Source organism: Urocitellus parryii, chromosome 2 (genome assembly GCF_045843805.1).
Source record: "Urocitellus parryii isolate mUroPar1 chromosome 2, mUroPar1.hap1, whole genome shotgun sequence".
Classification (NCBI taxonomy): Eukaryota; Metazoa; Chordata; class Mammalia; order Rodentia; family Sciuridae; genus Urocitellus; species Urocitellus parryii.
This window is the reverse complement of record NC_135532.1, coordinates 119,956,151-119,982,281: the sequence shown is the minus strand read 5'-3', so window position 1 is coordinate 119,982,281 and position 26,131 is coordinate 119,956,151. Positions and strand designations below refer to the sequence as shown.

At 44.1% G+C, this 26,131-nt stretch overlaps 1 protein-coding gene across 1 annotated transcript in view; it reads right to left on the bottom strand.

The window, feature by feature from the left end:
* The window catches only part of Wwtr1 (WW domain containing transcription regulator 1), a 123,201-nt gene that overhangs the window by 18,532 nt on the left and 78,538 nt on the right, over positions 1–26,131 (bottom strand). The window contains exon 4 of the mRNA XM_077795305.1: positions 7,514–7,725. Within this exon, the coding sequence (XP_077651431.1) occupies positions 7,514–7,725 (212 nt within the window). The remainder of the gene's footprint in view (positions 1–7,513; positions 7,726–26,131) is intronic.

Genomic DNA, 26,131 nt, shown 5'->3' with positions numbered 1-26,131 from the left:
AGTCCATGATCGTCCTCCACGGCCTGCTAGTGGTTCTTTTGTCTCACAGTGTGTGTGACAATCTCATGTTATCCCACTCTCTGTTTCTGTTGTCCCTTGGACTCACACTAAGGAAAAAATTATAATCTAGATACTCTTCTTTCTTCATTAAATTACATAAAAAGCTGAATGGACTTAGATGGATATTTCATCAGACCCCAGTGATCTGATTAAGATCAGAAGTAATAAGCTGCTTTTCCTTCACACAAAATGAGCCTCTACTTTAAAATGATGTTCAATTTAAAACATTTTTCTAAGAGGCTCCTTTTCTTTTATTATTTTTTTTATTTTAACTGCTAAAAATGTATCTATTTATCAAGTACAATATGCTGGTGTGAATAAAAGGAGTTGTTTAAAACAAGACTTGAACTAGTATTATTCCCCGAGAGGGGAGCGGCAGGCCATCTTAGAAAACGGTCACTTCTGGGACTTGTAAGTTAATGTGACAATTGACATGGGATTGAAGAGCAGCTCCAAGAAGGTGGGGCAGGCCTGCTCACTGCCACACACCCAGTGCCCAGAACATCTGCTGAACACAAAAATGGACCAGGGAATTTAAACAGCCAAGCCACTACAGAGGGACCAAGGGGTTTCCTAGATGGTGACCACGTGACCCTGGACATCCCAGGTAACTCTAAAACCTAACTCTGTTACAAGGTTTCCTCAAAGTTGGGTCCCAAGTTCCAAAGGCGAGACAATGAAATAGCTGCATTCACACTACAAGATCTGCTAGGCCGTGACACTTCTCAACCTCTCTAATGGCTTCTCTCCTCAAGATGGAAAACAGATCCTTCCCCTGACCAGGGCTGCTCCCAGCCGGGTGTGACAGCTGGCCAGCTGCTAGTGGTTGTCAGGTCCAACAGGAGTCTGCCAAGAGATTCCTGGGCCTCCCTCCTTCCTTGTCCCTGTTGCCCTAACCACCAGAGACCAGTCTTAGTCAGCATTTCTGTTTGACAAGCTGCATTCTCTTGTCCCCCAAGTCCCAATTTAGGAAAGAATGGAGTAAAACGGAGCAGAATTTACTTGAGAATAAAAATTGTTTCTCAACAGTGCAGCCCATGAACAGGGGTAGGGGGAGGCCAGCCTGAGCGGGTCCAGGCCCTGAGAGCCAACAGGAAGTCCACAAGGTCAGACGCTCCAGCTCTGCCCCTACAGTTTATATTTAAGTGAATAAAACACACAAAAAGAAACATTCTTCTCAAATAAAGCCATTGCATGTGTTTTCATGTGAAGAAACTTCTTTTAAATAAAACCTGAGAAGTCTGTTTCTCAATTTTCTGGCTAAAATTTTCCATTTCATCTGATAAAGTTGCTTTTAGGATACTGAAAAAATACTGTGCAGAACTTTAAGTTGCAACAATAGAACATTCTAGTCACTGGGGCATGTGTGGCTCATGGGGTTGAAAAACTTGGGTACAGCCTGCTGCAGAAAGGATTCCAGACACGAAGGATGGGGAGACAGTGATGGCACAACTCACTCAGCAAATACAGAACAGCTGACTTTCTTAAAGATTAAGAAACAAGAGGCAACAAAACAGTATCAAAGTAAGCTACCAATTTTCTTTTAAGACACAAAGGACCCAGAGAAATGTACAAAAGAACTAGAAAGAAACAACCAACATCTTTACAGCCATTCTCTAGAGTATGGGTGATTATAATACTTTTGGTTTTAAGTATTTTGTACCTTTTGCACAATACATATATGTTTGGTCTTTTGTATGATAATTTTATTTCTTCTTATTATTTATATACAGTGAAATTCACTCTTTGTTCTGTACCATTCTGAATTAAGAGAAAGCACAGAATTATGAAATAGCTACTAAAACCAAGGTACAGAACTATGCCAGCTCCAGTCAAGTCCCTGGAGCTGCCCCTGTGTGGTCAGCCCCTCCTCCACGCCCAGCCCTGGACCCGCTCATCTATTCTGTGTCCCTACAATTTTGTCTTTTCCAGAATATCACATGAACATAAACAGAATCATACAAGGAGTTTTGTTTTGTTTTGGTTTTTTTTTTTTGGATCTGTTTTCTTTAACTTTGCAAAAATGCTGTGTTTTATCTTAATCAAAAGAGTAATTCTGTAAATTATATGTGTATATGTGTGTGTGTGTGTCTATATATATTTATATATTTATATTTGGTACCAGGGATTGAACTCAGGGACACTCAACCACTGAGCCACATCCCCAGCCCTATTTCATTTAGAGACAAAATCTCACTGAGTTGCTTAGCTCCTCACTTTTGCTGAGGCTGGCTTTGAACTAGTGATCTCCCTTCCTCAGCCTCCTGAGCTGCTGAGATTACAGGTGTGCCACAACACCCAGCATTGTAAATTATAATTTTAAAAATTAAAAAAAATTCTAGTTCAAAATCCTCTAAAAACAAAATTCCAATTTCTTTCTAAAAAAAAAAAAAAAGAAGAAGATAAAATAAAACCTTCAACTAAGAATTGTTTTCTTTTAGTGGGCACAACAGTAATGTAATCCCAGCAATTTGGGAGGCCAAGGTAGGAGGATCACAAGTTAGAGGTCAGCCTGAGCAATTCAATAAGACCCATTCTTAAAATTAAAAAATAAAAAGGCTAGAGATGTAGCTCAGTGGTAGAACTCCCCTGGGTTCAATCTCTAGTAGCCACCCCCCCCAAAAAAAAAAATTGCTTTGTTTTCTCAGGTTGTCATTTGGGGGATGATTCTGAAGTTACCTTGTAGCCTTTGGAAAATATGGTCAAAATAAAACTCTGCCAGGAATGAAGATAAAAGAAAAGTAAACCTTGTACTAAAAATTGCTTTCTTGTGCTGGGTGTGATGGTAAATGCCTATAATCCTGGCTGCTCAGGAGGCTGAGGCAGGAGGATGGCAAGTTCTAGAAAGTCAGCCTCAGCAACCTAGTGAGACCCTGTCCTGGAATAAAATTAAAAGGGCTGGTGATGCAGCTCAGTGGTAGAACACTTGCCTAGCATGTGTGAGGTCCTGGATCAAATCTCCCCAGATAGACAGTTTGGAAGGATAAGTAGATAGATAAATAGATAGAACTCTATCACAGACATGGAGAATGGCTTTCATGAAAATTCATTCTCTGTAATGCCTGTGGTAGATTCCTGGTGAAAGTAGGGAGAGATCCAGTTTTGTAATAAAGCCTCTGAGCAGAACACCTGACAGGACCTCCCAAAGCTCCATGGTGCCCTCCATCTGAAGTTCCTGTCACATCCTGAGATAATTCATCAATTATCAGATATAAGCAGTTCAATTCTGATGATACAGCAGCCATTGCTGAATCATAGTGACTGCAATCATAGTGAAGGATTTCTCCTAGTTAAGTTTGCTAATCAGTAGAAATACCAAACCTCACTGGCACTTTGATCCATTTATTCTGTAGTTGTTTAACTGCCTTTAGTCTGAGGGTCACTGGAAAGAGATGAAGAAACAACTTTTGTCACTTTCACAGAAGTCTGGTGTGTGTAGTCTCATCCCCAATAATTTGAAAGTAAATATGGCAACCACTGGGCCCTCATGAAGGAGGAAATGGTGTTAATTTACTTTTCTGGCCACAACTTAAATTCGGTCTAATTAGTTTGCCTCCCATGTCCCGCTATCTTTCTATTACTTTCTACAATATAAAATTGGATAAGTGAATAGATGAATGAGGAGACAAACAAACAAAAAATGAGCTTCCACCCTTAAATAATGGTGCTTCACTTAAATTTGTTATCAACTGGCCCTTGAACCCATTTTGTTAAAATCCTGTGCTAACCCATTTTGTTAAAATCCTGGCACTAAGAATCTAGTGCCAGCAAACTCACACATGACTCCTTGGTATCGTGAAGTATGAGTCAGATGGTGCACAGCACCAAGGAGATGTTTTCCCTAGTGGAGCATCATCTAACGCCACATGCCAAGGAACAGAGACGGAGAAGGAGGAGGAGGAGCAGGAAGAGGAGAAGGAGGAAAAGAAAGAGCAGGAGGAGCAGCAATAGGAGGAGGAGGAGCAGGAGGAGGAGAAGGAAGAGCAGGAGGAGGAAGAGGAGGCACAGGAGGAGATGGAGGAGGAGGACGGTGGTAGGAGGAAGAACAGGAAGACGGGGGGGGGGAGGGAGGAGGAGGAGCAGGAGGCAGAGGAGGAACAGGAGGAGCAGGGGTAGGAGGAGGAGCACAGCTGAGGACCCACACAGTAGATCACTTCAGGATCTTTCACATTCATCATGTCATTTAAGAATGATAAAAATATGCAAAAGTGACAATGTCACAGGAATTAGGAAATAAATTCTTCTACTTATTAAATTTTATCAATCTCTCTACTTCCTATAGAGTCAGAGCATAGCTCAGGCCTCCCCTGGAGATTCTCCCTTGGTAGAATTACAGGAGGGTTGGGCCTGCCTGCAGGACCAGGGCCTAAGAAGACAGGCTACACAATTAGGGATCTCCTACAAGCAAGGAGAGCCAGGTCTTTACAAACTGCCCGCCAAGCAAGGGATCATCAGGCAGCTGTTGATGACCAAGGCCATGGGTGGGATGGAAAGAACAAATGCAAGTCTATAGATGACTTTTCAATCTTGTGGGATCGCCACTGCTCCATCCCTGCAAATTCCTACCTCATGGGGGAGGCAGCTCAGCAGAGAAGCCAAAGACCACTTTTCCATCCAGCCCATTTTCTGCCCTTGCCCTGGCTCTGTTACAAATACAGAAGCAGGAAAGTCACCAAATGAAAATAGTCAAACAGCTATCAAAATGATATGAACAATCCACACCTGTGTTATCAGAGCTCCTGACAGATGCTCAGAAAACTGCAATAGGACACTCCTCCCCACCATTTATTACACAGCCTTCAAAGACAATTTTGACACATGGTGGGGCATGTTGCTTTGGGATAGGGAAAAAAAACTTCCAGGATTAAAAAATCTATTTAGACCTTTTTTTCCTGTCCAATAACAAAAACAAAAAGACATCAGAACTATCCATTCCAAACAACTTTTAACACATGCACACACAGTCAGGGCTGGGCAGTGGGGGCCTCCAGTGACACTGGACAGCCTTTCTTCCTCACTGGGCTCCATGGGGTATTGCACAACATGATGCAGCAAAATGACCCAAGTGCCACAGCCTCTAGGGACCAGCATTTAAGGAATGTGGTTGGCATGTAACATGAACCATCAATATTATCCTGTGGTTCAAAAGCACCTACAGCTGGAATCAGGCAACGCTCTGGGGCATTTTTTCCCACCCCTTCCCAGAAATACTTTCTGTGGGAAAGAAGAAGGCGGGGCAAGAGAAAGAGAAACAGCAAGGAGGCAAAAACAGAAGCAAGTCATTCTTTGCTAAGAGGTCTCACTCACACATGAACACAGCAAGCTCATTGAAATATGAAACTAACAGAGAACCTACAAAAGCTACCGTAATGCCATGTAAAGTAGAATCATCACCCAAGACAGAAAACAATAATACAATGATTTCCTGCCAAGAAACATGATCCTGTATATCTAAAAACGGTATCAACAACTGTTACCCTGAAATAGCCACGAGAGTCCAGGCAGAAACCCTGGAGCTGCCTTTCTACTCTGCTTGGGGGCTGAGCCAGCAGCAGGGCACACTGCACTTCACTCCTCTTGTTTCAAAAGCCACGTCTAAGAAGTGATTTTCATTCACCATGCCTGTTAAACCTCATGTACTAAGAGATGCCTTATATCCTAGAATTTATCTGATAGAAAATACATTAATGTCATTAATAGAAGTTATTGAGTATTTTTCCAAGTGTTTACCCTATCACCCCCAGGACTCCCCATTAGAAAGCTCTCTGGAACAGCCAGATCTACTTTTTTCCTTAAAGCAGCAAAAGGACTCAGGCCATGTATCTTGTTTCCCTTGAATCATTATAAAGAGTTAGAACAATAAACGGAAGCTTTTTTCCCTAAGATAAAGCCAGAAAAATGTATGATACCTGCAGAGGTGGATGACATTTAGTTAAGCAACACAGAAAAAAGAATACTCTTCTGGGGCTAGGCACGGTGGTGCACACCTATAATCTCAGCGACTCAGGAGGCTGAGACAGGAGGATGGCCAGTTCAAAGCCAGCCTCAGCAAAAGGGGCGGGGGGGGGGCTAAGCAACTCAGTGAGACCCTTTCTCTAAATAAAATATAAAATAGGGCTGGGGATGCAGCTCAGTGGTTAAGCACCCCTGAGTTCAATCTCCAGTACCACATCCCCACCCCAAAAAGAGAATACTGTTCTGGGGCTAGGGCTACAGCTCAGTGGCAGAGTGCTTGCCTATAAATAAATAAAATGAAATAATTATTTAAAAAGAAAAAAAGAATACTGTTCTACCACAAACCAAGCCACTAAAGCAGGGAGACAATGGGTTCTCTTTTGTTCATGCTTGAAGGACAGGGCAGAGCCTGACCCTCAGAAGACACAAAGCAACATTCTGTTGACCAGAAAGTGGGGTGCATGGAGCGAGGCACACAAGAGCCCCATCAACATGCCCAGGCTGTTTTGCAGAGCAGAAGGGTCCACAGACAAGCCAGTTTCCCCCCTCCCTTCAATTCTCTTTCATGCTCTGTGGTAGGCCAGAGGGACATGTACCATGAGTCACTGCTTCCGTGGAACATTCCCCTGCTGTCTCTGTTCATCCAGGGTTGCTCTGTGAGTGATCTGACCAAGAACAGCAAGAGGGGCCCCACAGCAGTTTTCAGAACCAGCCCTCGGCACTGGCCCATCTGTCAACATTCTCTCTTGGAGACCCAGCAGTATGGAGTAAACCCTGCTGCTCTCACACTGCGAGGCTATAGACGCCCCTCCTTGACGACCAGGCCTCAGTCCAGTCAGGTCCAGGCTTCCAGAATCCTTGACACAGCACCACACACCTAACCCTCTGGACCATCCCGCCTAACAGGTGACTACCACCAAGTGACCCCATCAATGCCATACAGAGAGGAAGAGGAGCCCAGCTGGGCCCTTTCCAGATTCCTGACCTACAAAATTGAGTGACACATTGAAATGGCTGTTCCGGGCCATGAGGTGTGGAGAAGAGAGTCACATAGCAGTTTGTGACAGACACGTCACAAACTGCACTAAACGCTAGCAGTGGAAGCCAAAGGCCACCTTGCAAATACAGCCAGAGCTCCTCCTGTACGCAAGTCTGGTTCCCATCACAGCGAAGGCAGAAGCAGGGGAAGAGACCCACTCTACCATGAGGCTTAGAGCTAGGCTCTGGGCCTCTAGGGCTTCCAGACAAAGGAAGCTCATACTGAAGGCCACAAGGGCCACGGGGCTTCCAGTGGCACCATGCAGCTTACCTGCCGCAGGAGCTCCTCCTGGCTGCCATCAGCCCTGCCACCGAGGCCAAGGCCACAGGGCCTCCCAGGGCACCCAGCAGCCTACCTGCCGCAGGAGCTCCTCCTGGCTGCCATCAGCCCTGCCCTCCTGGCTGCCATCAGTCCCGCCACCAAGGCCGCAGGATCTCCAGGGGCACCTCGCAGGCCTACCTGCCGCAGGAGCTCCTCCTGGCGCACGCGGATCCTCTCTCTCTCCATCTGGATCCTCTGCAGCCGCAGCTTCTGCTGCTGCTGCTGCTGTGTGGTCAGGGCGGTGGGCAAGGCGGTAGGCAAGCTCATGAGCCCGGCCGGGTTCTGAGAAGGGCGGTTCTGCTGGCTCAGGGTGCTGGGCGCCATCTGCTGCTGGTGTTGGTGACTCATCACTAGAAGAAGAACACACATGGGATAGGTGACAGGGCCTAGGACACCTTATCAAAAAGAAGATGCGATGTGCTTTTTAAGTATGGATTCCCGAGACTCCTTCCACAGCACTTTCCGGTTATGCTTTGCTATTTAAATAACTATTACCTAATTCAATTCACTCCTGATCACCCAGTCTTGGTTTTATTGTCTGTTGGGAACCTTGCTTCACATCTTCTCCATGTGCAGAGTACATCTTAAGCTTTACATAGAACACAATGGCAAATCAAGCAGATTCCACAAACGTCATCACAGATCATGAGAGAGTTCACCAGGACCTCTAAGGCTGTGTGTGCACTTTCTCAAGAGCTGACGAGGGCATGTGCTCACCAGTGCTCAGTGGCTGCGCAAGACCATCGAGGATTGGGTGAATGCTCAGCAACATGGGAACTCAACGCAAGCAGGAGCCCGTTAATGCTTTCTTAGAAAGGGACACCCCAAGAAATCTCAGCTCCACTAAGGAGAAAGTATCAGACTGAGAACAACAAATAGCTGATCTTACAAAGGGAAAATCAGTGAGAGACAGATTACTTGGTACAGTACCAAGGCAGGCAGTATCTATTTTACACTTACCAACAGTCAATTTTTAGGATCGAGAACTTTGCCCTGGGAAAGAAGTCCCAAGCTGGGCGCAGTGGCACAGGCCTTGCACACGCTAAGCAAGTTCTCCACCCCCAACCACACTGGGCATTCTGAATAAAACTGGTGAACTGTAGGAATGTCTCCATTAGGGCTATGGTAGGACACTGCAGTTTTTTCTATTGCTATGGAGATAACTGTGTGTGCAAGGATCTTCGTGTCTTATTTCCTATGACTGCATATGACACTATGGGGTCTGTAGTCATGTATCTGTACAGGCACACTATATGAAGCATGGATCTGGCCAATGTCACTCTCCAGTAACTCCCCAAACAACTTTAATAAGAAAGAAAGAAAAAAAATCAAAGTTTTAAATCCTTTAACATATCCATGATTGCTGTTCACTATCTCACACACACACACACACACACACAAAAAAAAAAATTTTAGAAAGTGCTAAGCCCTGAGTCTAGAAGTTCAAGGCCAGCCTGGCAATACAATGAGGACCTATCTCAAAAAATAGTTCTAGTTTTTCCTCCTGTTTACCAGTCAAATTTGCTTCACTTCTGCCAGGCTAATATATAATAAAGACAACCACACTTTAGTTTCTAGGTCAGGACCAAAGACAGGAAGGCATAATTTTATATATTCATTTCATTTCTGAGAAAAAAATTAGGAGTTTTGCTATATTTGATCTCACTATTTTAAAAGATTTTTTAATGCATGTATTTTAATTAAGTTCTAAGACTTCAATTTATTTATTTTATTTATTGGTACTGGGATTGAACCCAGGGCCTTGTCCTTTTATTATTTCGATTTTTTTTTTAAGCAGGGATTGAACCCAGGAGTACTTAACCATTGAACCAGCCCTTAAAATAAAATACCTTTAAGTTATTCATTTTGTATTTTGAGACAAGGTCTCACTAGGTTCCTCAGGGCCTTGCTAAGATGCTGAGGCTGCCTTTGAACTTTTGATCCTCCTGCCTCAGCCTCCCAAGTCACTGGGATTACAGGTGTGGGCCACTGTGCCTGGCTGGCCTTGTCTTTGAAACACACACTCTACCATTGAACTATAGCCCCCAAAGTTAAATCTTCTAAATCTTCCATTTGCTATGTATATTATGTGGAAACATATCTTGTAACTAAATTTTCTTGAATGGATTCTATGGTGTCCTAATCACCCAGGTACTGAATGTATGTGCAGCATGCAGGCCATACTCATGCTGAATCCATGAATCATGAGCATCAGTAGATGAGGACAGTTGGCTACCTCCTACACTCTTAGTTTCAGAACTGAAGTGTGTGTGGGGGGGGAGACTACAGTTCTGATTGATGCCAAAATAACAGAAATGTCTAGAGCTTGCTAGAGCATAACTACCTCGACTCCACGGCAGGCGGAAGTGGGAGGTCAAAGGCTGTGCATACAAGGTTCCCAGGGAAACTATCGCTTACATACAAAATCCAGTCAGAAAAACCCAGACATGCAGAGGGTGTGAGGAAAGAATTGTGGTCACTTCAAGGGACAGACATTTCTGAACCTTCTAGAAAAGTATGCTCCTACTTTTCTATAAACAACAACAACAACAAATGCTCAATATTTTCAATATCTGTACAGGCTATTAATCCGAATTATTTTTTTATAAACCAGAAGTTTAAAATATTTTTAAAAACTGACTCGGGTCTGGTAACTTCAGATTCAAGTGGGACCGTCTTCAGCAGCTTTCCCTAGATGGCACGTGGAACCAGGCTCACCCCACGCACTGCACTTGGCCTCGCAGCTTCTCACGGTGACCTGGAACTCTCGGGGACACTGCTAATGTCTTATTTCTCATCTGGGGGACTGTGAGACCAGAGAAGAGCTCTTCCCAAACCACACCTTGCTGGTCTGCAACACCAGCCTTGATGAGACACCCACAGGAAGTAATGGTAGAGCCACTGGGTACCTCCATCAACCCAGACTCCACCACTCAGACCAGACCTCTCTGGTCACCAACCATGGTGTCTGGAGAGAGCGGACTTACACAATGGCTTTGTTTTCAAAGCCGACAGCATCATTGCCACAGGACCCTCACCATGGCACTGCTCATAACAGCCCAAGACTGAGCTGAGGTCAAGGGCTGTGCATACCAGGGAGCACGGGCTGCACCTTCAGAGACATCCTACATAATCATTCCAAAGAGTGAGGAAGTTCTGTAGGGTTTCTATGTAACGATCTCTCAGAAACGTGGTCTAGAGGGGCAGAGTCACAAGGTGCAGAGCCACATGTTCTATGGCCAGAAAGGAGGGGCACATGACATCCATGCAGCACTGCCCTCCAGAGGCATCCGCCTGACACTGAGAACAGTGGAACCTCTGGACAGGAAGCTGCCCACGTCCGCATGAGAGGTCTTCCTTTTCCTATTCTGCTCTGTTTGAAGTTTCCCCACACGCCCTGATACTTATTGTTTTTCTTTTTTTATTAGCTTTGGCATTGCTGTGACCAAAATACCCAGCGACAGGAACAACTTACAGGAGGAAGTTTATCTGGGGCTCATGGTTTCAGAGGCCTCAGCCTATGCTCTGGGCTCAAGATGAGTCAGGACATCATGGGGGACGGACCCAGCAGAGGACAGCTGCTTAAGCTCACAGAGGGGTCAGGATGCAGAGAGAATGGAAAGGGCCAGAGGAAAGATGCCCTCTTCCAGGGCAGCCCCCAGTTGTGCCTCCTCCTCCAGCCAGCCCTGCCTACCCACAGTCTCCACCCAACCAGTCCATTCACACTAGAAAGGACAGATGAGGTCACAGCCCCACACTATAGTCACCTAGCCTCTGAACATCTCTATATTAACACAGGAGCTTTGGGGGATACCTCACATCCAAACCCTAACCCTTACATAAAACAAATGGAAATGAAAAGTAAGGAAACAAAGCCACAAGACAAAACAAAACAGTAAACATAGCCCTGAAAGCATCACACTCAATATTTTCTTGCTGGGGTAAAAGAAGATAATCCTCAAATTAAAACAAGGCTCAGAACATCTTCAAGACAACTCATCATGACTAAAAGTTAACTTGGCACAACCTCTTTTTGGAATGAGACCAAAGTCCAGAGACAAGGGAATTCAGTCTCTGCCACAAGTGTCCTGGAAGCTAAGCGTCCTGACGTCCCCAGGCACTAGCAATGCAGATCTGCACTCTACACCCTCTGGTTGATTGAGTTCTGTTACTGAGCCCTCTTGAGACTGGCTTCACTGCTGGCTGAGCTGAGACAAGGCGCTTCAACTGCACTGACAGCTGAACTTCCAAAACCAGAGCCACCCCTTATTTTAGCCACTCAGAGGCCCAAGGCAGCAACACAGTCCCCAGGACATCGGGGGAAGGAAAAACATCAGAATCTATGATGAACAAAATACTCCTCAGGATAATGTTCCAGAACACTGCGGGGAGAAAACAAGAAGAAAAAGAAGCAGAGTATTCCAAATGCAGGATCTGAGGCCAAACTGGATTATGGGCAGACAGCCATGAACTGCCTCAAAAAGGCCAAAGACCTCGTCAGTCCTAGACCTTCGCCAGTCCCCACAGAAAGGAATAACCCAAACAGAAGAGCTCTCCACTGAAGCAAGAATGCATCAAAACTAAAGCCAGGACATCTTTTTCTTTTTTATTTTTAATTTCTTTCCAAGAGAGTCAGAATTTAAATTTAGATCCCCATTAATCTTTTTCTTTTTCATCTCCTTTCCCTTTTCTTCTTCTTGCTCTCCTCTTTTTTTATATAACTGGCTTTCTCTTCGGAAATTGAAAAAAAAATGCCCTTAATTGGCATTGTTTGATATAAAAGAAAACACCAAAAAAAAAAAAAAAAAAAAAAAACAAGCTCCATAGCATCTGAGGTACAGAGGCCCTTGTGATCCAGAGCCTGGCCTCAGTGAAGCCCCAGCCCACAGGAGATCAGGTGGAACTGCGTTGCTCTCGACCGACACAACTCTCTGGTCAGCGCTGCCTGGGACAGTGTGCCCCGGTGCAACGGTTCACGCCCCTGGTCACCTTTCAAAGCCCTAAGAGTGGGACAGGCTAGAGGCCAGGAATGGCCTGGACTTTGGGCTAAGCCAGACTTCATCTGCTGCACGAGGCGCCAACATGGAGAGTAGAGGCTTTGCTTCTGAAGCACCAGGGAACAGGGCTCATGGAGAAAGTGCTTTGGCAGCTTCCCCCAGCCAGAAGCTGCAGACACAGAGGGAGGCCAGGAACCCAGGGCCTGCCTGGCTCGCCTCCTGGAATGTTTGACAAACGTCTTCTTGGCCCTGGAGAGGTTCAGTGGCTCGCTCCCCAACGTCCTGGGCTTGCTTTCCTCATTTTTAAAATAGGCTTTGGTCACACACACATACACAAAGCCAAGAGGAGGAAGCAAACCACACACTTAGGCTTAACTACAAATACCATCGGGGCCTGGATGGGGCTGGCTCTAAGCAGAAGATGGAAGGGACAATCAGCACCCCAAGGGTCAGAAGTCACCTAAGCCCTGCTTTGCCTTCTGCTCCTCCTCCTCCCACATGGGCCTGGGGGGAAAAGAGCACCATCTTCAGTCAGCTGTATGTTCCTGGTCACATTCAAAGACAAGGTGCTTCAACTGCACTGTCAGCTGAACTTCCAAAACCATGTGGTTCTGCCAGGGTGTCAGAGGCATGAGGCTGCTTGAGGAAATGGGAAGGCCCTCCAAGGCTTCTTCTGTGCCTCTGTCCTGCCGGGAGTGGACTGTCTCACGTGGGGCTCACAAGTTTAAGAGAATGTAGGACCCATGGCATCTATGCTGATATGCACAAAAAATGAAATAAATAAACGGGAGAACAGACAAGTCTCTGGATCAAGGAATTCCAAATACTTATGTAGATACAAAGTCTGGAAGGGAAAATGGGACAGGACTGCCACCAGGGACTTTATTCCAAAGACATAGTACTGAGTGGGAATCAAGGAAACTTTATTTTGGAGAAATATGAAAAATACCACCCTAGCCATGAGGTCAGGGTCAGCACAGCAGGGATGAGACCCAGAACCACCTTGGCCATGGGGTCAGGGTCAGCACTACAGGGACAGGACTCAGGACCACCTTGGCCACAAGGTCAGGATTAGCAGTACAGGAACAAGACTCAGTGATAGCATGTGCCTCAACATGAGGGGACCAAAATGATACTCTTTAATGCACAACTAAGTACTGTATTCTTCCCCCACAAAACCCATAATCCTGTCTTATCCTGAAAGGGAAAAAAAAAATCAGACAAATACCAAGCAAAGGGAAGCATACAAAATATTCAACAATACTCCTCAAAGTTATCCAGGTCATCAAAAACAAGGAAAGTCAAAGAACGTGCCAAAGCCAGCAGAGTCTGAGGAGGCAGGGCGAGCAGAGGTAGTGTGGTAGTGTGTGTGTGGGGGGGGGGGGGAGCCTGGATCAGAAAGGGCAGCGGGTGAACACGACTCTGAATAAAGCACAGATTTACTTAGTAATAACGTGTAGACACTGGTTCACCAATTATAACAAATACAGCATATTAACGTAAGATTCAACAAGAGGACAAAATAGGTATGCCACATATAGAAACTCTACTCACCTTTTTCTGTAAAACTAAAACTGTTCTAAGGAATATAGTTTCTCTCTCTCTCTCTCTCTCTCTCTCTCTCTCTCATACACACACACACATACACACACACTCCTTGTGCTCAATGGATACTGGGGAGCATGCTGGGTAACCTATCTTCGATAGTCACTTAATTAGTTTTTACAGGGTATATAAAAATAGATGTAATATTCAAAAGGAAATATGATTTACAATGTGCTCCATGAAAATAAGTAGATATTAAACTAAAAAAAAAAAAAAGTTGCTTCCAGATGTGTCCCATGGTCAAATAAGATTTGAAGTATTGGCTAAATAAAGTTACATGCATTTATTTTACTGCAGGGTTTCTTAAGAGCTTTTATAATGCTAAATGTAGTTACTGAGAGGGAGAGAGGGAGGTAAGAGTACAGCACTTCTTCAACTTGCAAGACCAGTGTTCTAAACACCCTACAGCACACAAATCTTGCAAGTGTTCCTGTTTTTTAGTAGGATACTAAGAAACACTGATTAAAGCAACTTCCCAGACATTTTGGCAGAATGTTTAATTATGAATGAAACTCAATATGAATTAACATTTATTAAACTCCTACTATCTGCTTAGCTCTTTAAAATTAATTAAGCTACTCAGAACTGAGGTAGAGGATGGAAAACAGCAACCAGATGTTAACAAATAGTTTCAGGAGTCTAGTGTTAGGGACCGCTGCACAAGACACAAACTAAATACAAAGCCTCTGCGGTGGTCATCCCTAGAATCCCAGTTCCCCACCAGGCTGAGGCAGGAAGATAACTTGGGCCAAGATTTCTAGGCCCAGCTGAGCAACATACTGAGATCCATCTCAAATAAATACATAAATAAAATAAAAATACAGGGAAAGCAAGGGTTGTAAAACACTGCAAAAAAAATGTCTGCTGAAGTTTTCCATAAGCAAACACTGATTGACAAGAAAATTTCACAGACAGCTTAACTTTATAAATTTTCACAGATGAGCAAAACCTTAGCTCTATATGTTCAAAATCATATTTTAGAATTTTTTTCATTTGCTATGATAAACAACACTGACTGCTCCAATGAACCCCTCCAACATCATTCTTTTGAGAGTGGGATGAAGAATGACATTTTCTCAAAACAGGTAAAAACAGCATTCAAATGCCCACACTGGGTAATGGACTGACATGCGACCTGGGAAGCTTCTTCCTTGGCAGAAGGTTGGTTCAGGTTGACACCTAAGCTAAGTCTGACCAGTTGCATCTTAAACACCTTTAAGGATGCTAAATACAGCACCAGGGGGAAAACTAGGCTTCCACTCACCCAATCTCTGTCTCCTACCAATGCTGACCCCGAGGTCAGCTGCAGAGAGTGACCAGCCATCCTGGCTTGCCTGGAACTGAGGGAAGCCTCAAGACACAGGACTTTCAGTGCTAACTCTGCAGAAGTCCCTACATATGGGCTGGTTTGTCATCCTCAGCCTGTGACTGTCCAAGGCCCTAGGCCTGCCTCACAGCAACAGAACCCATGTTTCTATTTCTGCCTAATATGTTCTCTTAAAAAGAAAACGAGGTCCCAGTATAAAAATAACATTCACTAGAAGTCAGGTAAGGCAATCAAGATTGGCAGTGTGTCCTCCTGGATTATAACCAGGTGGTTGCCCTCCTTTTGTTTTGGATTGGGTTTTTTGTTTGTTTTTTTGGTACCAGAGATTGAACCCAGGGGCAAGGAGCCACATCCCCAGCCCTTTTACTCTGTAGTTTGAGACAGGATCTCACTGAGTTGCTGAGGCTGATCTTGAACTTGCAATCCTCTGCCTCAGCCTTTCAAGTCCCTTGGATTGCAGGTATCACCACCATGCCTAGGCACTATAGTATCCGCATTCCCTGATAATCAGAGCAGAACTATTACACATAAGTGCTTCTTAACTTTTTAAGAAAATCAAGCACAGCTTTTGACACAGCGTTTCATCAGTCAGGAAAACAGTTCCCAAAGGGCTCCTGGAAGAGCTGCCCCTCCCAAATGTAGCCCTCCTGGGAAACAATGATCCAGTCTCTTCCTGCAACTTGAACCAACTCCGGGCTTCCTGTGGGACGGGTTTGTGCATGTCAACAAGCCCTGGGAAGGGCCAGGTCTGCCCTGCCGCTCAGAACCAGCATGATGACATGGCTCTTCTTTCCTTATAAAAATAGAAAAATGGGACCTATTTCTTTATTAACATGGTTCGTCCAGTGTGAGTTTTATACCTGTCTGGTTATTTCCTATTTTATTGTGTAAATGTTCAAGGTGTTCTTTTGATTGTTTTTAATGTTTCTCAAATCTCATTTTAAAAACATAAAAAAAGAATAAATATGACTTTGGTGCATTTCAAATCTGATTGATGTACATAGTAGGCCCTGAATTCATTCTCCATAAAGTTTAGGGTTATGAGTCAGAAATTGATAACAACATATCAGTTTCATTTAATGGTGAAGATGATCACCATAGATTTCATTTAAAAGAAGCAATGAAGAAGAGAAAACAGAACAAGCTGGAATCCGCCCCCCATAGCTCTTCTTCTCTGGAGCAGGCCTTGCGCCCACTCGTTACCCCAGTGATAGGACAGGTAGTGAGTGAGTACTGGGTCCCAGTCGCTGCTTCCTCTGCACTTCTCAAGCACAGTGGCTTGCTTAGTGCTCATTTTGCTCTGCCTCATATCCCGTGGCATACTCATCCCTCCTGTTCCCCCAACACTCTTCCTGGGTGGGGCCGTGTATTTACCCTGCACCTTCACATGGTGAGACTCCAGGCTGCACAGACAGGGTCTTGGTCACTTAGACATGTGTTCTCAAACTTCTCTTTAGTACAGGATCTTGCCCCAGCCCAACATCTTGCTTGGAGCAGGGTTGCCCCTGCATCCAGCGGCTCCTTCCACATTCTACTTGGGGCTTGGGCAGCCCCTTCCACTGTCTTCTCTAAATTCTCTTGGGCTCGATGTCACTGTGCTTTCCCTAAAGCATTTCCCAACTGCCCCATTGAAATTTTAAACAAAATTTTTAAAAATATGTTGAAGAAGCACAGTTCTGAGGCTGGACACTGACTGGGCTTAGCTGCTGCTCACGCCCCTGAGATCCTGGCACTGGGCCTTGGAACACACTTTAAGACCAATGATTTCAACTAATTCACTTATTTCAGAGATGAAGAAACTTCAAAGGCTAAATGACTCAGCAGAAATCACACATGTAGACTGTGGCAGACCTGCAACAAACCCTGGGAGTCCCAAGGTCGTGCTAGGACACAATGGCTGACACCCTTCTGATCCATGGCCCACCCCAGTCGTCCTGCGACCCTCAGCAATCAAAAAACATCTGCTAAGTGGAAATGTGGTGAGGAGGAGAACCAGTGCCTCTTCCCATCTCCTGAATTAGTCTAGTGTGACCAACTGAATCAACTTGTTTCCTTTTAAAATGAAGTAAACATGGATCATGTTTTGATGACAGGCTGTGGTTGGGATCTAGTTTTATACAAAATGGCCTAGCACTCTGTTCTTTAATTGTCCAGAAAATTTTTTTAAAGACAAAATCAGATAAACTTTGCATTTCATAATTCAGCAAGGTTCGTCCTAAAGCAGATGCAAAGCAATTCTGGCCACGGGGCTTTCGGGAATTGCAACCTGCAATCAGAAGATTCTGAAACACACAGGTGTGAGTGGTGTCTGAGGTCCTCGCAGCCCCAGACACGCTGAGCTGGGAGGGTGTTTTAGCACCGAGGGTCTGGGCACAGCTGCAAGCCTTCTCTCTGTTTATGGGGCGGTCCAGGCTTAACTCATGTGAGCTGGCCAACTTCAGGTGTCACGCAGCCCTGGCTGATGGGAAACACATGTCTACAGAGGTGGAAAGAAAACCCAGCCACAGTCCAGCCTTGACTCAGTCACGGCACAGTGAAGGGAATAGAGGGCTACAGACGCGCCTCCGCCTTCCTGATGTCTCTCTCAGCTCCTGCCAACAATGGGCCGCTTGTTTCTCTTATTTCCCAGAAACAGTCTTAGCTGTCCAACAAGGTCAGCAAAAAAAGCAGCTTTTCACTTCAGGGTGGATTTGGTTCCAAAAATCTGCAAAGTATTAGACCAAGAAGTTCCTCTATCCCAACTTCACACTGAAACCTTTATTCCAATTCTGAGTGAGAATAACTATAGAGAAGCTTCTCAGACGGCTCAGCTGATAGGCACAGAGCTCTGCCGTGATGTACGCGGACCACACTTTCCCAGCTTGCCTGTTTCAAGCCATGAAACCACTTCCAGGAGCTCAAGGTCAGGCAGATGGACCAGGCCCTCCAGTTTCAGCCTTGTAAGCCAACCTGCATTAACTTCACAGGAAACCTTGAATATTGAGCACCAAGAAATGATTTTCCTACTTGCTCTCCTGTCCAGCCCATACAAACAGTAATCCAGTCCACAAACCCTGTGCAAGAAAGTGGACATCTGTGGGAGGACCAAGATGCCTGTAACACTGTTTTTCACACTTTCCTAGTAAATATGTTACCCTGAATGTTGTTTATTGACACTAAGAGGATTTAGACGTCAGTTCTCATCATTATAATATATCCAGAAAAATGCAGAAAAGAAATCCTGCATCTTCCTGATATGTTGATTTGGATCCTTTTGCAGTAAAGAAATCATCTTTCTTCTGCTAAGGCAGCACCAGAATGTGTTACCCAGATTCCATCTGATTTAAGGGATAGCGAAAGATCTGTCAAAAGTGGCCTGTGGCAGGAAGCACATCTGCAGAGCTAGTGAATTTAGCAAACAGGAACCCATCTTAGGAAAAGTGGAAACTGGGAGATTTCACTTTGCCACTTCACAAAGTTATCCTTGTAATTCTGAATTTAATTCCACAGCTGGGCATTAGAAATATAACCAAAACTGTTTCATTATCTTCAGACAATAGGTATACTTTTATCCCGACAGGAAATGGAAACTCTGATTCATGCATTTATTTTCATTCGTCTGGAGAGAATTTATGGTCACTTTTTTTTTTTTTTTTTTTTTTTAGTTAGCTTTGCTGAATGATCTTAAAACTGCTCCAGGTGCAAAGCATGGAGACCCAAGCTAAACAGCAGAAAATGAGCCGTGACCACGAGGAGCACAGAGGAGTCACCAGTGAGAACAGAGGGCTTTTACTGTTTCCTTTTTATAATATGCCATTTTGGTAAAAATCTTTATTATTTAAAGAGGTCACACAATAAACACTAAGAATCCAAGAGACAGTCAAAGGACTCCAACAATTTATGAAAGAGAACTTGCAATTTCTAATAAACAATATTATCAGTTTCCCATGGAATCACAGAAATGCCAATTAAGAAAGAGCCATTTTCCAGCAATCAAATGAACAAAGGTGACAATGTGACGTGCTTGGCACTGGGCTAGCAGAGCAGTAACACAGGTTAACCAGAGAACAAGATCAGCAAACCAGGAAATGTCACAGGCCAGATTTCAGGAATTTGTGCGTGTATGTATTTCATTGAAGACTGCATCCCTAGATCTTATAGGGTTTCTAGTAACCTCCCAAAGTTAATCATCTTTGGAAGGAAAAAGTATCAGAATGTTAACAGGTGGTGTTTGCACAGCAGGACTACTCTGGTTTAGTTTTGGGTTTTTTTGTTTTGTTTTGTTTTTTTTGTTTTTTTCTGTGTGTCCTATGGTTCACTTAATATTCACCCTCAATGATCTGAGGTACAGAATTAGTGATGGACTAAGAGCAAGGTCCCTGTCCCTTGAAGATCACAGTCTAGTTAAAAAAAAAAAAAAGAGATGTGCAATAGCATATAATTTTAGCAACAGGTTTGTAAGAAACAAGCATGGAGTTAAGTTCCATAGCAAGGGTAGGGAGGCCTCTCTGCGGGGGTCACACGGATCTAACACATCTGAATGACATGTGGAAATCCACCTAAGGGACATCTAAGGATGAGAGACTGTTAAGTGCCAAGGGCAGCCCCCGTGGTGGGGAAGCAGAGGCAAGGGCAGGGTGATTCCCGGGGCGTCTCGGGCTGTGGCAGGCACGTGACTGCCTCCCCTCCAGAGAGTCAGAAATCGCTGTCCAGCTCACTGCTTGGACTGCACCGGAAACTGCTGGACCATTTCACACACAAAAAAACAGTAAAATAAAAGTTTCTGAAAAAAATAAAAATATGGAGAAGTTCTGGAGTGCCCTGAGGAGCCCAGAATTTCTCCATATTTCTATTAGGAATTCCTAATGACATTCCCTGGTTTGCTGACCCTGCTCTCTGATTAACCTGTCAACAACAGGAAGGACAAGAGATGCTCCTAGGATCCGCGACTATGGTCTCTGGGCCTGTGCATTACTTCAGGATCATGTTTAAGAGAATAGGAAAAAAGGTCAGGCAGGGTTGAGATGGTGACGTGGAGAAACCAAAGCAGCGCACCCTTCAACCCTGCACAGAAGGCCTGGTCCCGAGCAAAACACACCAAAGCCCACAGCTCAAGATTTTATTTGGAAGGATATGCCAAAGGGTTCTGTCCTTGAAAACAAGAGCCCCATGAAACACACAACCAGAGACCATGGCTCTGGGATTTCCAGATTTTACCCTTACCTACCCTGGGTTGGGTGTGTGGTGTATACACCTTTGTGCTTATGGGCTGGTCCGGTGAGGATGATAGAAAAGCTCCCTAAAACAACTAGTATCACAGATGGAATTTTTTTTAGGACATTGACCCCTAGGTCTTTGTGCCTAGATGGCTTACAGAATTAGAGCTTAAGTCTTTACATCTGGAAAAACCCGACACAATGCAAGCCTTTGCCTGGTGACTGATAGACTATACCTCTGTCCCTGTCCACGAGAGCCCCCAGAAGTCTCTGAGCCACTCTGCAGTTACTTCCAAAATCTCAAGGCACCATAGTTTGCATTTTGCTCCCTGGATTTGTAGTTCTCTCAGCCCAGTGTCTCTTTACCCTAACTTAATTATTCTGTTTTTTAATTATTATTATTATATGCTGTATATAATGAAAGATCAGGGAATAAATGAATAAAAGTGTCAATATTTCACTTTAAAACTACCTACATGTATAGCTACATAAATACCTTGTCAACAATGACATCCTCCAGTCATTCCAAAGGGAAGGACTTATATGACCTTGGGCTACATCTTTGGGAGACCTAGTAGACCAAAAAGCCTACTCATCTTATTATCTTTACTGAACATGTTCATTAAACATGTCACCTGACACAAGCAAACTGTACCTGCTTCCGTAACCCAGTGATCCTGCTAACATCTCCAGTACTGGAACAAATCAGTACTGGGTGCTTCCTGCTATGGCATGAAAAGAATACAATGTCTAACCTATGTCTGAGCATGAGAAAATGTCTGACAAATCCAAATAAAAAACAGTCCACAGCCAGGCACAGTGGTGTATACCTGTAATCCCAGGGACAGGAGAGTCAAAAAAGGAGAGGCCAGCCTCAGGAATTTAGCAATACCCTCAGCAACAAAGCAAGGCCTTGTCTCAAAATAAAAAATAAAGAAGTCTGGAGATGTGGCTAAGTGGTAAAGGGTCCCTGGGTTCAATCCCCAGCTCCAGAAAAAAAATTTCAAAAACATTTTTTAAATAGTCTACAAAACAACAGATCCATGCTCCTCTAAAATGTTAAAGTGCAGAAACAAAGGGCTGAGGAATTACTACAGGTTAAGATCCATTAAGGAAAGGGGGCGGGCTCAGTGATAAGAGCATTTGAGTTTGATCCCTACACCAAGAAAAAGAAGGAAAGAAAGAAAATTTAGAAGATAAGACAACTAAATGCAATGCATGATCTTCAATTGGATTCTGGGCCAGAAACAAAAACATCCATAAAGGGCATTATCAGGGAACTGAAGACATTTCAAATATGGACTGTGCCTTAGATAATAGTACTGTAACAATACTAAATTTCCTGACTTTTAAATCTGCATCGTGCTTATGTAAGAGCATGTCCCTTTAGAAAACACAGCTTGACATGTGTAAGGGTAAAGTAGTGTGATGTTTACAACTTCATATTATGTAGTTCAGGGAAAAAAGTGTACACAGAGAGCAGGAGGGGGAGAGAGGGAGAGACAGGCTGGGGGGAGAGGGGAAGAAAGAGGGAGGGGGAGGGGAGGGGGAGGGGAGGGAGGGGTAGAGGAGGAGAGAAGGACCAGGGAGGGGGAGGGGGGACACAGAGAGAGAGGGAGAGAGAAATAAACGTGTCTTTCTTTGCAAGTACATTATGTCCAATGAAGGTAGATCTGGGCAAAGGATAGACTGGAATTCTATATATCTTTTTGAAACTTTTCTGAAGTTTAAGATTATTTCAAAATAAAATGTGACATACTTAAAAACAAGTGAGTTTTATGTGGCACAGACTCCAAACCCCCTGGAGATGGAAAATTCTTTCCCAGGTCCAGAGAAATGGCATTGTCTGCAGGCCACTGTCCTGTAGCATTATTGATCTTTGAGGAGACACTTCCCTCCTTCCTTCCTTCCTTCCTTCCTTCCTTCCTTCCTTCCTTCCTTCCTTCCTTCCTTCCTTCCTTCCTTTATTTCTCTTTATTTCTTTCACTTTCTTTCTATCTCTGCAAATATTTAAATCTTGGCAAAATTCAAAACATACAACTCGCTCCTTCACTGGTGTCTGAGAAACATAATACTGAGAAGGGCAGGGAAGACGATGATGTGGACAGCCATGCACGCCTGCCAGAAGCCAGCTGCCTTCCAGTTCCCCAGGAGCGGCTCAGTGGAAGCACGAGCACACACATGCTGATACACAAGGCCCGTGGGAAGCAGGGCTGCTTAAAAATATGCTTTCATGGCAATTTTAAACCATTTTTTTTTAAATAAAGCATCACCCCAAACAAATCACCTCCCAACACACAATGGATCTTCAAATTTGTACTTCAAATTTGTACTTTTTAAGGAATATTTATATTTTACTCACAAATGAAAAGCCCAAAGAAACTGGAAAATGAAAAAATTAAAGGTAGACACAAAAAATGAATCAAAATATGTATTACAACATTATTTAAATAGATAAAAAAAGTAGAATCCCAACCTATGTCTCTCAACTGAAATAGTTAAATAAATTATTGCACTGGTTTTGCAATTGGTTAAATAAATTACACAAGGAACACTGCAGCCATTAACATGAAATAAAGATTTGTAAACAAAGGAACATGTCTAAGTTCATTCATAACATTAAAAAAATTAAGACAATTAGAACCTAGCTTATATCTATCTATCCAAATTGTAAGGACTAAAAATTTTGATAATGACTTTACTGACCAATATATGGGAAAAGAAGTACTTTATTGGTAGGGATGTGACTGGTATAACCTTTTAGGAAAAAAATGGAGTAACACGGTTAAACTTTAAAAGAATATACTCAAGAATTCTACTTTGACAAAATTATACTAGACACAAACAGCCTATGGCACAAGAACCTTAGGGCAAGCATTGTTCAATAATAGGGTACAATGTGGGGGGGGGGTGACTAAATATTTAGCACCAGGGACTGCTTAAAGTATATGGTACACCAACAGAGTAGAATTATTATATAAGCTGAAAAAGATGAATAAATCAGTAAGTACTGATTTAGAAAGCTCTCTATGATATGTTAGGTTTGAAAAAGACATCTCTATCCATGTGTGCATGCATATGTAGAACAGCTCCAGCAGTCAGGAAGCTGCTGGCAGTGCTGTCTGTCAGAGGAGCGAAGGGCTGGGGGTCCTGGGGGCCAAGGGACAGACCATTCATGAATACCCTTTGGAACTATTTGAATGTTTTTGCCATACGCTTAAGTTACTAAAAAGCAGCTCATAAAAAAATATTACTAAAAAAATATTCACTAATGTGGAAAGAAGCTCATGATACAATAAATTTAAAAGGTAGACCACAGATGGGAGTTGAGGCACATGCCTATAATTCCAGCCACCAGGGAGGCAGGAGGACTCAAGTTTGAGGGAGGCAGCCTCTGCAACTCTGCAAGACTCTGTCTCAAAAAATAAGAAGGCCTGGGTAGTAGAGCATTCCTGGGTTCAATTCCCAGTACCAGTAAATAAATAAATGGCCCCAGCACAGGCACACATACATACACACACGCGCCACACACACACACACACACACACACACACACACACACACACAGTGAATGTAGAGAATTTCCCAGCTTTTTTTATTTAGGTCTATATTGAAAAAAAGTCAAATATGAGAAAATGCTAGTATAATCTTGAATGGTAAAATTATAGTAAAATTTTTCTTTTCTTTTTTGGCTGAATAACATTATTCATAATGACCTAATAGCAATTACATGACATGAAGAAAAAAATAGCATTCTTGAATCTTGTTGTCTTGAATTCACTTGGGGTCTTATTTTTTTTCCCCCTGCCCATTTTTGTTTGTTTGTGTTTCTTTTAACCAGGGAGAGGTATGTTCTTCCTCTTTTTAGCATTTAAGGAGAAAAGACTTCTGTTCTCTTGCCCTCTCACATGGTATCATTGGCTGCCTTCATCACAGAGGAATATTCCAGTAAAGCAGAGAACAGCTGTCCCTGACCACCAGCAACTGCAAAACACCCAGGGAATAAATTTAGACTTCCAGAAAGAAAGAAAAAATCAATCAGCTGGTACCTGGCTGGGGGTGATGATCACCAGGGGCTTCTCAGCAGAGATCAAAGAGAATGTCAGAGTGTCACTCAGCACTTAGCAATCTGGGACAAGGGGCTGAATGGCAAGCCATCCCGAACCCCAAGACCTCTAACCACGTAGGTCCCGCAGAGCAGGGATGCTCCTGGGGCCAATTGCTGGAGCCAGCCAGCAGGTAGAACTGAAACATCAATTTACTTTTTGAATTCCCAGCAGAGATCCATAGCATGAACGGTGATGAGATTACACTTCATTAAAGAGACAGAAATAAATTAAGGTGGTGCAACAAAGAAAGGACTGAATCAGAGCTCAGCCTGACTCCTTCCCAGAGGCTGTGCTCCTCTCCAGGGACAGGCTGTAGCGACCTGGCTCAGGCCCACAGCAGCACACAGAGCCGAAGGCAGGCTCACACGTTGACCCAGGGAATTGCAAGCATACTGCTCAGTAATCTAATCCTGAGCAGTAACTTGTTCCCTTGCTTTTTGAAGCTTACTGGGTATGATGAGGGTCAGAACTCTCTGGAAAGAGGCTTCAGCATTCACTCACCCAAAGCTCGTATGCACACTGCACTAAGTGCCAAGATGACGAAGCCAATGCCATGAACGCATGAGGGCTTCAGACACAGTCCTTCCAAACGTGGGAGAGCCGATTCCAGGGTCCCTGCAGCAGTGTCAGAACTGTGTGTCTGAGTGGGTTTCCTGCTTTCATTGCAATGGCCTTCTCCAGTCACAGGGCTACAATACACAGTCCTCCTGAGGGTCCTGCACCTGGCTGATGCTCTGGATCTTCAGGGCTCTTGAAAACAGGACCTTCTCAGACCCCACCCCATACCCTCCATGCAGAGTTCCCAGTGGTGACTCCAGTGCCACCTCTCCCAGCAGCAGCCTGGGGTTGATATTTGGGGAGTAACAGGTACCAGATTCTAGAGATGTATGTCTAACACATGCGCCATGAAATGCAACTAGTGGAATCCAACTGGACCACACTAGGAGAAACCAGAGTAGAGACCAGTGAGCAACTGGCCCTAGGCAGACTCAGTCCACTGCAGAGGCCTGAGCACTCCTGGTCTTACCTGGACTCCGCTCAGGGCCTGGAGCTCCTTCCCAACACCCTATTCTCCTCCCACCATGGGAAGTTCAAGGTAACAAGTTGGTCTCCTTTATTTTATTTTATATTATTTTTGTCTTTTTGTTTAATATAAAAGTAAAATAACCACATTGCAAAGAAAACAGGAGAAATTGCCCATAAGTCAAAGGCCTAAATCTAATCACTGCTAACATTTAAAAATACATAACCGAGCAGCTTAATAAGTTTATTCTACAACGTGGTACGCCTGTGCTGCATGAGGCACTCCATGAGAGCACGTCCCTGTCCTCAAGAAGCTTCGTGTGTGGGAAAGGAGGCTCTAAGCAACCTTTGGTAAAAATCAAAATTATCATCGCAGCATAAACCATCCTGCCCGCTGGACGAGACTGGACTGCTGTAAGGAGGAGCTTGCTGCACGTCCGACTGTGATCCTTATACTGCTGGTTTCTGCTGTACTTATTTTCATACTGTAGGCATGTATT